The sequence below is a fragment of the Serpula lacrymans genome (assembly GCF_000218685.1).
Source record: "Serpula lacrymans var. lacrymans S7.9 unplaced genomic scaffold SERLAscaffold_19, whole genome shotgun sequence".
NCBI lineage: Eukaryota > Fungi > Basidiomycota > Agaricomycetes > Boletales > Serpulaceae > Serpula > Serpula lacrymans.
The window spans coordinates 297268-314944 of record NW_006763308.1 but is presented as its reverse complement, the minus strand read 5'-3'; the positions used below and the strand labels follow the sequence as shown (position 1 = coordinate 314944).

Here is a 17677-nt window from a genome sequence, read left to right as displayed (position 1 = left end):
TCAACGAGGGAGGGAGAGGAGTAGTTCCAATTTGGAACAAGTGAGTCCCAGGCAGCGTGTGGTAGGTGTAGCTGTAGCGAAGACGATGGACAAAGGATAAGTGTACCCAAGTGAATGGGACAGCGATGAACATGGGCGACGCAAGGGGATGAACCTTCTCCAGCTCATAAACTACCCACCCACGCTCCAACCAGGCAAGACAAGCGACTGATGCTTTGATAGTATACAATAGCAGATTGACGTCATGAAGATGGACCTGTTACCCTATTTGGACTGGCCGCTGGGGCTTTGCTGATATCAGCAGTGGCACATGGTAGTCAACAGATTGCAAAGAAGATGAGGAGAAGGAGGGTGGAGGTGACAAGGAGGTGAACTAAAATGGGGATCCAGAAACGACCATCAGGTGAGAATAAAAACAAGAGTAAGGGACCCATGGTGGGGCTAGGCAAAGGAAGGGAAGTGAAGGAAACGACAAAAAGCGAGGGCGCAATGCAATGTGTAGCCAGTGGCGACGCAAAAATTTGCCGAAATGCCGAAATGCCGAAAGTACCAAATGGAAAGCAAAGGTGAGTGTGACTGAATTACCTATTCGAGGTGATGCTAATCAGCCACAGATTCGGAAAAAGCAATATTAATTACTATTCCACATGACACTGTGCCTGTGTGGCGCAAAGGCGAGTCTTTTTGAATATTCGCTTCATTCTTGACACCTGTCCATGCTACCAATCGACTTTGGTGCATGACAACATGAGATGGGAAACAAATCTGCGCCGCCTGGCAACAAGAAGAAAATTGTGGAGTTAGCAACCATGATAGCAGACACTTTTGCTCCGGATGTGGATCCACCACACATGGTGCCCAGCACTGTTGTCAAGCACAGAGGAAAACAAACACAGCCAGTTGCATAATTATAACTAAATCCATGCTATGTTCCATCAGAATGTTATCATTGCAGGCTTACAGCGTTCAGGCAGCTGCATTTGGTATGGGGGCCAGGTTTTTTATGACAGTTCTATCAAAGAAGCCAGTGAGGATTGCACCTGGCCCATCAAAGACCTATCTATATCTAACCCACAATCAGATCATGATGCCTTATTTTTATACACATTACAAGATATTGATAAGATATCAGATGTTTTAAACATCCCATGGGAAACATCCAAAGATCAACCATTTGATTCCACAACCACCTACATCAGTTTCCTCTGGGACCTCCAGCATCACCAAGTATCTCTCAGCCCCAACAAAGTACAAAAATACCTATTGGCCATGCATGCTTGGAGAAAAAGGCCCATGTACCTCCTTCAAGACGTATGCGAGCTATACAACAAGCTTTTACACACATGTTCTGCCCTCATCATGGGACGAGCATTCTTAACAGGCTTAAAATGCATGTTGGGAACGTGTCACAAGAAGCCGCTTTTGCCCCACCATCCCAAAAAAGGAATAGCACAGGATTTAGACTCATGGTCTCTCATGCTTCAAACCGGACAAGTATTGCGCCCCAACTTCCCCCCTACTGAATTCACCAATTTACAGATCTACTTGGACGCAAGTTCTAAAATCAGCATTGGCATATCCATAGGGAATAAGTGGAGAGCCTGGAGGTTAATCCCCAGCTGGAAAATGCACAATGGTAGTAGAGACATTGGCTGGGCTGAAGCCATTGGTTTTAAACTCCTCATATACTCACTCGCCACTATCCCTTGCACTCACTACCACCTCACACTCCACGGTGACAACTCAGAAATTATACCATAATGAAGCTGTCAACACAGCCTTCAAACACATACACAAGTTCTTACAATCTCATCCCCAACATTTTCAAGTCAGAGCTGTCTATGTTACTAGTGCAAACAACCCCACAGACTAACTGTGCAGAGGCATCAACAACACCAAACAATTACTACTTTCTCCCGTATCCATCCCTCCCCAGCTCAATGGTTACACTATTGATTCCTGCAACCCCCTTTCAGCCGCCGAAGTTAGAGCATTCTCTAACAGCAACTACTCTCCTGCTGCAGCAAAAGTTGTTAATCAAGCAAAGCAGTGGCAAGAAGCCAGACACCAGCTGGAAGCCAATTGTCAGAGGGACTATGGGTACATCACCTCTCTCCCTGGAACCAGTGGGCAGCACCAAACAGTGTTTTGACATTGCTCTAGCAACACAGACAAGCAGTGTGGTAACCACTCCTCAAAAATATAGAATAGACCTTACCCCGAGCACTTCCATTCTGAGACCACATTGCCTAGCCAGAGATAGGCTCAGAATGTGGACTCCCGCCAGTTTAACCCCTGAATGAGTGTATTACCCACCCCCCTAATCTGGCTATCCCATCTGAACAACACTTGGATAGAATACTCAAAGTAATAGGAGTGTCTTGGGCCTTGTCTACAAAACAAACATACGGAGCCGGCCTCTTAGGTGTCTTTGTGTTCAAAATATGTTGAAATGGCCTGTTTGCGGTGGAGTGTGCTTGAATAACATAGGGAACCGGAGAGCTCATTAGACTTTGAGAATGTGTGCTCATACCCCTTAAGGTCTTCGAGTCCCAGATCATTGGTGTACGTTGCAATATGGGATAGTTGGCACAAGCAGTGATGTGCATGCCCATGGAATGCCCCTACCAGGCAGGTGTGGTTGAGAGCATAGTTGAGAGCACGAGCGCCCGCACCCAAAGGGCTCTTGTTAAGCATTGTCTTAAACTTACACCCAATGTCAAATCCACCCCCAAGATTGCTACTGAAGACGTCCAGCATTTTCTCAATAACTGCCAGAGGATATTTGGTGCTGCACAAATCAATAGAAATAGTGTTAAATATATCAACACTCACAGTTCACTGCTCTGCACCATATCCACAATCACCAACAAAAAACCATGGCGACAAAGTGCTAGGACAATTCTTGACCCTTCAAATATTCCCCACATCATTTTGGTGAAATCCTCCTTCATGTTATTCCATCTTCCTGCGCAGGGATTATCTTCTGACTCAGCCTGGATGTGTGGTAAGCCAATGTTATTCCTAGAAACAAAAAGTACACTCACAACACTACCTGACCCCTTGAATAACTCCTCAATGTTCCCTGCTGCCCATTTGTCAATGTATTTGCAAGATAGATAGCAATCCGCATCAATTTGGAGGCTGGAAGGACATTTGTATAATGGGCCAGGTGAGTCATCATATTCAGACGGCCTGCACCTGATTATCCGCTTTAACAAATCATTCCCATCCATTATGTAGAGCATTTTAAACCAAAGTGTCTACTCATCTTGAAGAATGTATGTGCATGTGGGGCACGCATGTTGGAACTGTCAGTCTGGGGTAAAACACTGCAAGGTAGTCTACACTATAATAGAGACCTCGCCACAAATCTGTAAATAAACATCATGTGCAATTGATAACTGTTTAGCCAAGTAATGTTGAAAGATAACCAGAATATACATTAAGTGTTCCATTAATACCTAGGATGAACAAAAATGGACTTATGCCATGAAGGTGACATAAACCCTTAGCAAACACCTGGATGAATATATGGGGATTATAGAGGTGAAGAATGCAATATAGCTTGAGGGTCGTAGTAGATATGCCAACACTAGGCAACACAGGTGAACAAGGCATTACACCCTGCCTCACCAGTGCGGATGATTAATATGTCAGTGGGGATGACGGTAAAAAGTGTGTTGTGAGCATCTATCAAAAATCTGTAATAGGACAAGTGATACTGCAGTAGTTACATTGTGATTACAGGCACAGCACTTACTGTAGACATCCACCACCTTCACTTTGATTGATCCTGTATTAACAGGAGCCCCCATTTTATTTGATGCATCTAGCAAGCTACTCTGGTCATGCTTCCAACTCCATCCCATATATGCATTGACCAGGGCTGGCATTTAGTGCGTGAATGCTTGCTCACAACAAAGAATCCTATCCCGGAGTGTACAATAATCAACATGCCTTGGTTTTGAACCATGTTGTCGGCTACATGTGGTAAACTAGAACTTGTTATTTGTTCAATAGGAGTTTAATGCTTACCATAGATTTGCAGCAATCTCATTTGTCAAGGCCTTGAATTCACCTCCTGCATGGCTTATCTCTACAGGTACAGAACCATCCAACACATTGTCCATGTCCATGTTATTGAATGTGTCCCAATCATCATGGTGGCCCCGGTTTTCAGGTACTTCTTATAACACTTCAAGAGCACATCTTTTACTAGGTGTTATGGCTATGTAATATCAGCAGTCATGAAATTAGGACGCGGCTTCCAACACTTACCTTCCAGTCATGCCTGGTGTCTCTTAGGGAGCTTGGCAGATCTTTTGGCAAGAGCCTTTGGGCCCAATGATTCTCAGCTTGATTTGGTTCTGTGGCCATACTTATTGCAGGAGGAGATGATCTGATAAACCTTTTTACTTAACAGGTTGGTGTGGTTTTGAGGCTTTGAAGAGTGGTAAATCAGTAAGTGGTTAGATCAGCCTCTCATCTTTCATTTCATCACTGATAACAAGCACTGTTATGCTCAAGTTTGCAAGTATACAAAGCATAAGCTCTCTGTTGGATCGCCATAGTTTTTGCCCCCGAAACACCATTGGTGTCTTCTTCTTGGCCTCAACACTCACAATGTAAGTGATCTCCTCTTTGTATGTCACGTTAATGACATTGAATTTCTCTTAACCAATCAAGCCTCACTCAGCTTCATTACAGGCAGGTGAATAGGAGTACAGAGATATTCTGGAGAGATTGGCGCCATCCAAGGGTTCTTGGAAGCACTCCAGCAGTGTGCAGAGTTGGTGCAGCCATAGCGCTATACTAGCTAATGGCCTACCCCCATCACCACTTCCAATGAACTTGAACTGCTCCCATGTATCTGGCCAGATTGAAGTCTCCCACTCCCTTCCACCAGCTATTCTTAATCTTTATACCATCTACCCTGCCAATTCTGATTTTCCTTCCACCCACTCACCTGATGCAGCACCCCCATCTGCATATCCCTTTGCCTCTGATGCTACACTACCTCCTATGCCAAGCTTGCCCCCTTCTAAATAACAGCATCATAATAACCACCCAACAGAATCCTGTCCTGCTTTGTCTTGTCACTGTGTTACAGCATATACAACCACTAATCCATTACTTGCTGGCCCTACAGTGCCTCCTTCCATATCCAACCTACTCCCCACTAAGCCATCATCTAAGACCTCGGGATCCACATTGCCAACTGCTAGGTATTAGGCTAATGTGGATGACCTAATGGAGGAGTTCAATCAGGTTTTGTTGTAGTATTGTAGTGATAGGAGTGATGCTAGATCAGTAGTAACATACAATCAACATATTTTTTGAGCAGAAACTTGGAAATTGTGTGTTCAAATTATAAAGTTCCGGTTTTTAATATTGATGCATTGTGCTCATTAATATTTACAAGTTATATGCTGGTAAAATTAAATAAATGGCCAACAAGAGTATGTGCATGACTCTGTGTCTTGCATTGTGGCTGACCATGACATTGCTTCTCTTCAACGACTTTTCTAGCAAAATCTGTCACTGTAACAAAAAAATCAAGATCAATTAAGATACAGTTTGAATGACCTGGATATCACTTACTCTATTTTTTCAGACCATCTCAGTGATAGTATTGCTGCAAACAGTGAGTGACAGTGAATGATAGCAAATGATTCACTATTGTTCACTATCATTTGCTATCATATTTGATATTGTTGTTTCAGATTATATCATGGGTCATCTGTCAATACCAGCTGTCATTATAATCTGATTTTTCTGATACAAAACGAGGGTTTGACTCACCTATTCATATGTTTCTATGGGCAAACACAGAAATCCCGTTCAGCAAAAAAGAGCTACACAAAGGTGGTTGTCAACTCCAGGGTGAGTATTTGAACGTGCATTATGGGCATTCCACTTGAGGCGCTAAGAAATTTATTAGGGTGCATGAGTGTCAAAATGAAAAGGCATGTCAGTGTGCTGCAGCATACATACTTTGCCCTATCAACTCTTAACAATACCGAGGAAGGCTCTCTGACTATCTCTCAATCTAGCAAGCGGGCATTCAAAAGATGAGCAGGTCCTATGAAGCTGGGTTTCTGGGTCAATTGATTTTTCTGAGTTCAGCAGGCACAGAAAAATAACTACATTATTACAGCACTCACCTGCATCACCTACGCCAGTTCCCACCCCTCTAGAACATAGTACTCCTAGTCTGTTCGTCCCATCACTCTAACTCTCGCACATGGCAGTCACTACTTGGCAAATAAGCTGGGGCTCCAAAGCTGTATGGGAGCAATGCTTTGCAGACACTTTAAGACACGCAGGCAATAAAGTGACAACAGAATTGTTTGTGGAAGAGTGTGAGGTCCATATCCGAGAGGGGAGGTAGATATTGAGAGACTTGAAGTTCTACATGAATGGACTCAATCATGTGGAGATCCCAATACTTCTAGACTTGAAAGATATAATCTTGCAGGAATTTGACTTAGTTGAGCAAATACTTGCTGAAGTCAAATTTTTTGAAATAAAATTGAATGAGTTACCTACCTCTGTACCTAGCCAGCAAACTAGTAAATAATAAACCTTCTAATGCTGAATCAGCCTGGGGGATCTCTGTGACATTAGAAATATGTGGTTGGGAGGAAGATGTACTTTACAATTATATGAATTCTACACTGCAATAGCAAAGCTTCAGCAGGAGAAACACACTAAAAAGGTATCAAAATCATGTGGGATGGAACCAAATTTGGATTCCACATAAGGCAATTGTTGTTTACTCTATTGACTTGCTGTGGGGGCATGGTGGCTTTATGCTAGAGGCTTTCGGTATCAGGTTCACATATTCACTGGCACCTCAAGTATTTGAGTTCTGCTTTACTGGATATCCATAGAGCTCTTAAATTGGCAATTCTGGTGCGTTTTCCACCACATTCTGTGTTTACAGGTTACTGACTTGTTACTTCAGATATTATTACATGCCATCCGAGTTGCATTTCACAAATGACATTCAATTGGAATGGTCGGCCATTTAAATATACATACCCTCAAATTATATATGTAACTAATGAGTTTTGCATAGCTTCTATGGAGGAAAAGAATTTGAAACATCACTGTAAGAAAAGAGACTGGGTGATTTATTTCCAGAACTCGTGAAGGCCCTCTTGACTCATCAGCATACAGCAATTTGGACCTCCACTCAGCTGCCTGACACTGCATGTTTGTGGTTCATAGGGCATCTGAGGGTTTTGAGGTAGGCCATGATCATTTTGTTTGTATCATTGCTGATTCAGTTATCATTGCACAACTTCTTAGATAGAGTCAAATCAGCAACAGGTTATCCCACATCTGACCGCCCACTTTATGGGCTATATACCTACATCACAATAGGTTCTATTTCCTCATGCAGCACACGCTAGCATATCACACATGTAAGTTTATTACTGTGACTATACTTTACAGCCGTATTCTGCTGCTGACAAGCCTCCATCAGCGCCATAACTCAACATACCAGTCTACGACCAACCTCTTACCCATGTAATCTAGTTTGTGAAACCCCTATCATGTTTTGTACTCCAGTTTCATTATTGATCACGAGCAGGCACTTGATCTTTTCCAAACAAAGGCAACAAGTGGCAGCCTTGTCGTATACTGCTCAATGGTACTATAGAAGCTGGTGGAGTACCATCAGCTCCAAGTGCAGGTTTTGTAATTGCATACATCATATGTGCTGGATCTGCACTACCTTTCAACTTGGTGTACCATTCAATATACGCCAATGGAATTTTGGGCCAATGTTTTGGTATACAAACAGAACCACCATGAAAAATGGCAGGGAGCTTGAATATTACTTTAACTCTTCCAACACATGTCTATATGTCATGAAATATTAATTCACAACTTGAAACTGATCATGAAATTAGAGGAAAATATTACCAGCAACACCTGTTGACTCTGCTTCTAATGAGTCTAATACAACAACATTATCAAACTGTGGAGCAATTCCTTTGGACCTAGGTTTTGCTTTGATGACTTCATACTTTACACTTGCACTAGCATCATCTCCAAGGTGAATTGGAGTGAGTTTGAAACTAGTGAATATGTCAAGTGAATCAAATGGGAGATTTGCAATATTGACTTGATTTCTGGACATATAACCTGGCTGACCGTGCATTAGGCAATTCAGAAACTCCTTGATATCACGTATGAAGCCATGACATTGGTGGTTTTGTTGAATTGATTGAATGGGTTGTTGTGGAAGAGGAGATACTTTTGCTATGTTAATACCTAAGCCAGATGGATTCTGGAGAATATCTTGCTGACATAGAACTGGTCTATTTTGTAAAGACAATTAACAGCATTCAAACCACACAGTTTTTTCTTGCCTTGATAGCCAGGTGGTCATTTGTGGACGCTCATTCCTATGATTTGATGCTCTCCATGCATCCTTAGCCATGTCTATGTGGAAACGTTCAAACATATGATTGCAATAATGAATACCCAATGAGCCGTGCGAGAATGGACGGTCAGACTGTCTATTCTCTCACGGCTCATTGGGTGATCTAATCTTATCTTTGCTGGAACAACAATACTGGACTGTGCGAGAATAGACAGTCTGACCGTCCATTTTTGCACAGCTCATCCAATCTCACCTTTGCTGGTACAATACTGGACCGTGTGAGAATAGACAGTCTGACCGTCCATTCTCGCATGGTCCAGCAGATTGCTGATTTCACGTTATTAGCATTGCAACACCTTATCATGTTGTTGTGTAACCAAGGTCAGGCTGCCATACATTTTCCCACAGTCTTTGTAGTATACTGAAAATGTATAGATTTACTATTCCAACACTATAGGTCAAGATCCTTGCTTGGATACTGGGTCAGCAACCACTGCCAACAGAGCTGATGCATTTTCACGCCCAACTGGTGGGTATCCTAAGCACACTCACTCCTGCTGACCTCTCTGCACTGCTAGACAAAGTGGCTCCATCCTAAATGGTTCTATCATCACTCTCTGACAGCCCACCTTCTGTCACCATGCATCAAGATTTAACAACATCATCCCCAGCCTGCTTTGGTGAAGAGGTATGTTGGCTCTCCCCTCCTAATGCCAATATTACTGACTATTTTTTCTCCACAGCAAACTCATGTTGACGAGTCCAACTTGCAGACCAGTCAATCTCTGCAACAATCTCTGGCGGTGATACGCTCACAAAGACGCCAACCACGTCAACACCCATATGCTGCTGCAGCTCCTACTCCTACTCTTGCACGTTAATCTTGTCGATCTCCATCTCCTGCATGTCAACAACCTGCTCCTGCCCCTGCTCCAGCTCCTGCACGTCAATGGCCTTGTCCAAGGGGTGGAATTGCTGTCCAGCAATCTCTGTGGCAAGCAGTTATTGACCCTGCTATTAGGATCAACTCAGCTGTCGATGCTTTTATAGCACGGCTTGCGGCTGCACATGAAGACTCCTCAATGTTCAACTCAGGAGAGTGGGCGCACTCTGTCAACTCCCTGTTGACCTCTGTTATGTCCACCAATGACTACCTGGATGAGTCTTTGGCTTCTGTTGTGGTGCGCTGTTGGTGCATGACCAGTAAAGATATAGATGTCAACTTTTTGCTGATGATCAGCTACATTCAGCTTGTTGCCAAGTCCCAAAGGTAAGTGAAAATTGTTACAGATAATTATCATTTCTTTCTAATGTTTATGCTTGTATGCTAGTCTTTGCTCTCAGCAAGGTATCTCCCTGGCAAACCTTTGGAGGGATCTCCCTCAGCCTAATTCATCTAAGAAACAGTTTGAGCAATAGCATGCTATGGGCTGCAAGTTTGCAGCCATAGCAGCCGGTGGTAAGATTACCTTTGTCTGCATTAAACCATACTTACAGATCTATGTAGGATCTATTTATGCCCTTATTTTGGTTGCAGGCATAAGCTTACGGGTTCAACTTGGTGAAATGGATGGAATGACACCATGGGAGATAGCCAATGTCTTTAGGTGGCCAGTTGAATGTAAGTGTACTACTTCTTACTGTGTGTATGCTAACTAAACAATGTTATGCAGCTACTGTTAGTGGACAGCTGGTGATGAGTAGAATCATCCCAACTATTTATAGCTTATGCCAAAACCTGCCACTGAACATGAACTGCATGTTTGCACCTGGCGTGCTCAGTTATTATGGCCTTCCTGCCAATATTGATTACACAAATTTTGAGGCTTCTGATCAATTTTTTAAGGCTATCCGATTCAAGTACGTTACAATCATTTGATTCTAACAGTTTCTGATTTTTTTTTGGTTTTTTAGAGTACTTTCCAACTCTTGGATTGTCGTCTAGATTGTTGAGGAGTCTGTATGCACACTATAGACATAGCTCATGTACCCATACATTGTCATGGTCAGGCTATCTTAGGTGTAGGTACAACATCTTCAGTACATTTCCTGACTCCCTTATCCAATCTTGACAACATCCTGCCTTGTTCTTAACCACCATCACCATCATTACCACCAGTTGTCCTCATTGAAATGTATGTGGTTAGCACAACATTCCAGAATATGGCTGAAGGCAATTGCCAATACTCTGCACCGCAGGATCCTGGCGATAACTATGAGTGGACCAAATCAGAAAGAGAAAGGGCAAGTTGAGCCATCAAGGTCACAGACGTGGAGGACCTGACAGCCAAGGTATGTCATTATCATGTATGTAGTGTACGCAATATCAATGCTAAATACTTGTTTTTAGATACAAAAACATTATGATGGGGGTGTTTGTACAGACCCCTCAGCATACTTGTATATACCATCCTCAATAGTTCCCTCCATCCCTCTTCTGTTGAAAAACAGCAATGATTTGCTCATGTTATTTTTAAACAGCTCTATGCCAGAATCAATTTGCACCACCCTCCTGCCTAACTTCCAGTCCTGCCTAGGCTCCACCACGTCTCTACATCATATAGACTCAGCTGTTGAAGGTGAAGGCTTCACATTTGAAGCTCTACATTTCTCTTGATACAACTGCCATTGTACAAAAGTGAGTTTTTTTTTTTCCATTTACAAACTATGCTGAATCAATGAAGGGAAATGACGCACCCAATGACATTCCCCCTTTGATAATGAGGAGAAAGTATGCCTCCAGAACAAATTATTTACAGCTTATCCCCTATACGTCCAAGGAGATTCAAGACCATGCTGATATTTACCAGAGACTTAAACAGTATTTGCTGATCTCTTTGAATGGATAAATGAAATGGTGAGTGACATTGTTTCTGATTAATTTACAGGATAATCTCCTGATACCATTGATGTAGCTTGCTACTTATCTACCTGCTGAATATTTGGTACTCAGACAACATGCTGAGTTACTCCCTGGTAACAACACCTCTGCTGTCTGCCCATTCTTAGGTCTTGTGGTCAATATCAATGTTTCAACCAAGGCTCACAGGGATGCCAAGGACAAACTCTTTTGTCTAGTCACACCACTGGGGGAGAGCTTTGCCTTGTTGAGCCTGGCCTGGTGTTGCAGATGAGAGAGGGGGATATTGTGCTCTTTCGCTCATGTGATATAACTCATTTTAACTTGTACTTCAGAGGGCAGAGGGGCTCAATTGTCTTGCAAACTGACAAGGAGATGGATAATTGGAGGAATGGGCAAAATAGATGGGCTGGTCATTCTTCTTTACATTGATAACCATGGACTTTGTACTGCATTTTGTATATTTGTTTGTTGTATCACTTTTGAGAAGAAAGTTGAAAGGTGTGAGGGATGAAATGTTCCACTGTTTGCTAATTCCTTATTTTCTATATCTTTTACCTCTGTCTCTGTCTACTATTTTGGTGATGGCTGCTAGGACAAGATCTGGACAGAACAAAACTCAGGGAAGTAAGTCCAAGAAGCTTCAAACTCTTCTGATGGGCTTACACAAGATGAAGAAATCTTATACAGCCAACTGATGAAGAAGTTGCAAGCATCTGGAAAGGATGCAAATGCTGACAGGCTATCAGGTGAGTCATTTAATATGTGTTATGTATCATGTCCATTATATAGTACACTTCCCAGATATTTGTCAGAAAGCAGCTCACATGGTGGAGGCTGAGGATAATGAGGAAAAAGGAGACTTGGATAGGCCTGACGTTGATAGTGAAGATGAACCTCTTCATAAGAGGGCCAGGAATAGCATGGAAGAGGAACTAGAAGATGAGGATGAAGATGCTCTGATGCACACCTTTAGACACTTGACAGGCAAGTAACTCAACCTTAGCTATAAGCTTTACTAATGCAGCATCATCAGAAGAAAGCTCACAGCAAGTTACTCCCTCACCTTCATTGACCCAGGAGTTGGACAATCCTTGCTACGAACAAATGGTGTCATCATTGTATACTGATGTGAGTTTTACCTTTTTTTTCTAGTTCACTGATCCACATATACAGATACAGATTACTGCATCACCAGCTGAAAGTGTCCGGTTGGTTAACAATAAGCGTAAAAGGAATAGCAGTAGTTCTCCTTCATTAACACCTTCCAGAGATTCCAAGGTAAGTGTGCAATATGTTTAAAGATTATAAGGCTTATATTCTACACAGGCCGTTATCACTAGCTTTAGCCCTACCAGCTCCAGGCTGGCTAAAGCAGGACATTCTCAAATGTGTGTTATTCTTTCTACTGTGAAAGGCTTCCCAGGTACTGATGAACGAGATGAACTTGTTTGGAATGCAATCATCAAAGTTGCAAGTTCTTCTTCACTATTCAAGACTACTGTAGTAGATTTTTGGAGAATGCAAGGAACAAGCAGAAAAAAAGTAGAATCATTGATTATGTGAGTGAGAACAATGCTTCCAATATTACTAATATTGAAATTTTAAACAGGTGTGGAGAGCTGCAGCTCAGCTTTATGACTATGTATTTCAGACTTATTCATATGATAAGCAAAAACCTTTTGGACATTGCATCATCAAGCTACTAGCTCAGGTTCAGTGGTTCCATAAGAAGGGGGAGGGCGTCCTCTATCTAAGTGATTTCAAAGACTCACCTTTGCCATTAATTGCCTTGGCTATTACAGCTGTGAGTTTGTAATGTAATATACATGAATTTTCCTCACTCTATATTTCACAGGTCGAATACTGTCTTCATGAACTTGCAAAAGGTGTTCACACCACCTTGAATTTCTCTGAACAGGTCTACAGGCCCAGGTAAATTCAATATCCACTCTATGTCAACCTTTACTCAGAAGTGTTTATCAGATATTTATATTATCTGTCCAGGTTAGAAGAGCACAAAGGAAAGCTCCTAGGTGGTTTTTGCAGTTTCGTAAAAACACTTACAACAATATTCTGTGAGTAGCCTACCAAATTATTTTAGAACAACACTCATAAGCATTATATTACACACAGTCAACAGTGTGATTTACAGTACTTAAATGCAAAAGAGGACAACTGGGAGGATAAGGTTGATTTTGCAGCGCTTGAAGATTCAGCATCCTTATAATTGTCGATACATGCATGTCATTATATGGTATCAGGAATATACTATAATAGATTCTCTGCATATGATCTCTGGCTAAGATGCTATAATAATAGTGAACAAAACTGAGAGAATTTGAAAACTATGATAAGCTTGTGGAACATATATAATATGACCATTCTGAAATAACCATTGATGGTTGTTATATCTATTATATTCTATGAGAGCAGCCATAGTAGACATGGATTGTATATATCACAGAAGTGATACTCTAGCTGGTATAGCAAATATCTCAAAATAGCCCTGCTATATAGAGCTATATAATAGGGACTTGTCTAGGCGTACTATAGCTACTATTTTCCCTATATAGCGCTATGACAGCTATGATAGCTATAAAAGGAAACTAGGTTTTTCCTGATGCAGAATCAAGCACCCTAGTGTTTGTCTTGCCGTGGCCACGCTCCAAGGGAGATATTGGTGCAGCGGTAGTATCATAAATATTGCATTTGCAATGCTTCATACAAGTACATACTTCTGACAACAAATTTGAAAATCTATTTACAAATTGGGGAGCCACCCCCATCTTTCCTTTATTGCTCATGCAACACCTTGGAGCAAGGGCCACCTTGTTGTGGTTTACTTCATTGTTCATAGGAGCGAAGGCACCTAAGTGACCTAAGCTCCAAACTCTTTTCCCTGAGCCTTCATCTCAGCGAGCTGCTGGTTGTAAAAGAAGGCCCAGATTTCATCATACAAACAACTGGCCAGAGTATTGAGCCAATTGTCCAGTGTTTCAGCTTCTAATTGGCATGCCTGGCGCCCTTGGTTATGTTTTTGTTGAGTGGCCTGTGCTCTATTTGGACACTGTTGGGCCATGTGCCCCTCCTGCCCACAGTTATAGCAGGTGAATCTGTGCATCTGTCTGCCCTGGACCGCGCTGATATCCATTAGGGCTTCCCATCCTGGTTGCAATCCAAATGGGTGGAACCCGTGAGAGTGATTTTTATTTTGGTTTGATAACCTAGGGCTCCTCTGGGAATAATTATTTTTGTTGGTGGACCCGCCACCTTGGTGCATAGTGTAGAGCTTTATGGCTCTACTAACTTGTTGTACTTCCTCAGCTGCCAGGGCTAGGTTCTTGCTTCTTGTATCCTGCAAGTAGATCTGGTCTGCAATGTGTGGGTTCACATTGCACTCCAGCAGTTCTACTGTATGTTCATTGACAAGCCCTCCTTGGGTGGAGAGGGCTAGGAACCGGGTAACGTAATCATCCATTCTCATGTTTCCTTGTTTGAAGGAACAGATTTGTTGGCAAGCCCAATCATGCTCAGCCTGTGGTTTGAAATATTTTTTAATCTCAACCTTGAGATTGTCCCAGGTAGGCCACACACCTGCAATGTAGCACTCCTGAAGTCTTACTTGCGCATATTGACCCGCCACAGGTCCCTTTAGTCGAGATAGCACCGCAGTTGCTACCTCAAAGTCATCGGCAAATGCATCCCAGTTTGCCTTGACCCAAATCTGGAGTTTGATCCACCATTCTGCAAATTGCGCTCTGTCTCCTTCAAAGGCGCACAACTCAGACAAAGCTGAAAAGGTAGTGAGGGGAGTGGTTACCCTTTAGGATAGGACTGAGTTAGTTGTGGGTAAACAACAGGAGGACTCGCTGAGGAGTCTCCTGGATCTATTGGGTATTTATATTACTACAGGTTATTTGTACATGTGTACTATACAGTTGATGGAAGCAGTGGCTGATGATGTCATGGGGCACAGCCCGTGTTACCAGCTCCACTGTGTGAGAGACTTGTAGCTATAAATAAAGAAAAGCAGCACAGCGTGAGAAAAGGGGAGTTTGAACAAAGCAAAGTGCTGCATGGCACAGTGTGTGAAAACTATAGAAGAAAGTTAAAGAGGTGAATGAAATTTAAAGGTCCGAAAATTGTGTTATCGTAACAATTTTGCCCAGGTGCCATAGTGGATTTTCAGAAAGGTGAACGGTGAGTTGCCCACAAATCTGTGATTGTGGCAATTTCTCACTCTTTATAGCCAAATACACATGGAGTATTCCCTGTCTCAGGCCTTGTCCTCATTGGCTGGGATTAACTCAGTCATAGTCCTCTACAATATAATGTGTCAATATGGTAGAAACATCTTGAAGAGGGTCCTTAAAAGTCCTTATCTTCAGGTCCCCAGTGGTGTATCCATGTACAAGGGCATTGGATCATTTCATGTGCTTGGACATCAAGACATCTGCTTCCCAAGATACATCCCTAACTTCATCCCTGGGGCCAGGCAGGTTGATGGTTAGGTATTAGAAACACTTTGGGCTCCCCTCCATGAAGTCTCTCAAAGTACCCGGGCTATAAGCAAGTCACATAGGCAGAAAATATTGGACAATCACATGAGTGATTCCAATTGGAAGAGGCTTAAACAAATGGGTAGGTCCCAGGCTTCAATAACTCACCCATATTCATAACTAAGTTCCTAAATCTGGTGCTTTGCAAGAAGTTCAAAAAAGTCCAACAAGGTTTGCCATCAAGCAAGCTTGCATTTGGAAACATTAATTCCACCACAGACTCCAAGGATACAGAGGCCTGGATTGCCTGGTGTCATGCACCAAAATTGATTGGTAGCATGAACAGGTGTCAATAACGAAGCGAATATTCGAAAAGACTCGCTTTTGCGCCACACAGGCACAGTGCCACATGGAATAGTAATTAATATTGCCTTTTTAGAACTTGTGGCTGATCAGCACCACCTCTATTAGGCAATCCAGTCACGCTCACCTTTGCTTTTCCATCCGGTACTTTCCGTGTTTCGGCATTTCGGCAAATTTTTGCGTCGCCACTGGCTACACATTGCATTGCGCCCTTGCTTTCATTGTTTCCCTTACTCCCCTTCCTTTGCCTAGCCCCACCATGGGCCCCTTCCTCTCCTTTTTATTCTCACCTGACAGTTGTTTCTGGATCCCCATTCTAATCGACCTCTTCATCACCTCCACCCTCCTCCTCCTCATCTTTTTTGCACCCCCACTATTTCTGATGTCACCACTTCCTATCTACTTCTGTCGCCAATCTGTTGACTACCACATGCCACTGCTGATATCAGCAAAACCCCGGCGGCCAGTCCAAATAGGGTAACAGGTCCATCTTCATGACGTCAATCTGCCATCATATACTATCAAAACATCAGTTGCTTGTCTTGCCTGGTTGGAGTGTGGGTGGGTAGTTTATGAGCTGGAGAAGGTTCATCCCCTTGCGTCGCCCATGTTCATTGCTGTCCCATTCACTTGGGTACACTTATCTTTTGTCCATCATCTTCGCTACAGCTACACCTACCACACGCTGCCTGGGACTCACTTGTTCCAAATTGGAACTACTCCTCTCCCTCCCTCGTTTGATCAGGTGGTCCAACACAACCAGTCCATTGGTAAGGCCATGGAACTGTTGGATTTGGACTAGGTGGTGGACCGGTGGCTCCAGTTTCTTTTTCTTCAGCAGAACATTCATTTACAGTGCAATTATTTTTGATTTTTGAATCATTTTTATGGACACATATTTTTTTAGAATGCCTGACTGAAAATAAAGGAACTGCGTTGATACTGATAGTGTTTTTCCTTGCCCTTTTTTTACTGCATCTTCTTCCCATGACATCATGATTTTCCTGCTCTCTTTTTGCTATTGGACTTTACTTTATGGCTGTACAAACCTGTGACATTATTCACAGCATTCATTGTTCTATCCCTTTCTTTTCCTTTTTTTGACACTCTTATCCTGTACTACCTACGCAGGATTTGTAAGCATAAATTCCTTCCTTCATGTTCTTTCTCATTCTTTTTGCGCAGCTATACTGTGCATAGCCTACCTTTCTTTTTACTATATAAACCCCTGTATTTTACCTTGTAAAAAAATAACAAAGAACTCCAATCCAGACTTCTTCTCTAATCTCAAGTTCACTACTCTTCTACTTGTGATCCAGTGTGGTCACAACAGTTCCCACTGCTACCACTGTGAATTGCTGTCATCGTCACTTCCCACTTTTGAAGTCATTGTTATCCCTTTTGATTAGAGTCCTTCTGAGCACTACAGTTTGTGTGTCAGGAGCCTGCTATCACTGGGAACCTTGTCACCTTGTCACCTTGTCATCCTTGTTGTTCTCAAACCTACCTTGTGCTACGATTACGCAAAATAGTGCTTTTCTATACTTGTCA

The 17677-nt window shown here is 42.5% G+C and overlaps 3 protein-coding genes across 3 annotated transcripts; 1 reads left to right on the top strand and 2 right to left on the bottom strand.

Annotated features, from left to right (window-relative positions):
* Nucleotides 1-2421: 2421 nt before the first annotated feature.
* On the bottom strand, nt 2422-4139 carry SERLADRAFT_412030 (uncharacterized protein; the record flags this gene model as incomplete). Its single annotated transcript, XM_007324386.1, has 8 exons — nt 2422-2791; nt 2836-2996; nt 3048-3144; nt 3349-3374; nt 3445-3464; nt 3637-3704; nt 3764-3796; nt 4039-4139. 8 exons carry the CDS (start codon nt 4137-4139, stop codon nt 2422-2424), a joined length of 876 nt encoding a protein of 291 aa, XP_007324448.1.
* A 4902-nt stretch (nt 4140-9041) lies between these two features.
* Nucleotides 9042-13491, top strand: SERLADRAFT_418736 (uncharacterized protein; the record flags this gene model as incomplete). The annotated part of the gene is made up of 23 exons (XM_007324385.1): nt 9042-9089; nt 9145-9277; nt 9338-9582; nt 9652-9671; nt 9733-9749; nt 9939-10022; nt 10075-10261; nt 10562-10663; nt 10752-10773; nt 10966-11039; nt 11317-11377; nt 11857-11888; nt 11952-12010; nt 12054-12252; nt 12275-12392; nt 12438-12542; nt 12591-12652; nt 12772-12823; nt 12874-13068; nt 13120-13150; nt 13183-13196; nt 13269-13339; nt 13398-13491. 23 exons carry the CDS (start codon nt 9042-9044, stop codon nt 13489-13491), a joined length of 2025 nt encoding a protein of 674 aa, XP_007324447.1.
* A 651-nt stretch (nt 13492-14142) lies between these two features.
* On the bottom strand, nt 14143-16291 carry SERLADRAFT_443764 (uncharacterized protein; the record flags this gene model as incomplete). The annotated part of the gene is made up of 2 exons (XM_007324384.1): nt 14143-15085; nt 16254-16291. The coding sequence occupies 2 exons, from the start codon at nt 16289-16291 to the stop codon at nt 14143-14145; spliced, it is 981 nt and encodes a 326-aa protein (XP_007324446.1).
* Between the last annotated feature and the right edge of the window lie 1386 nt (nt 16292-17677).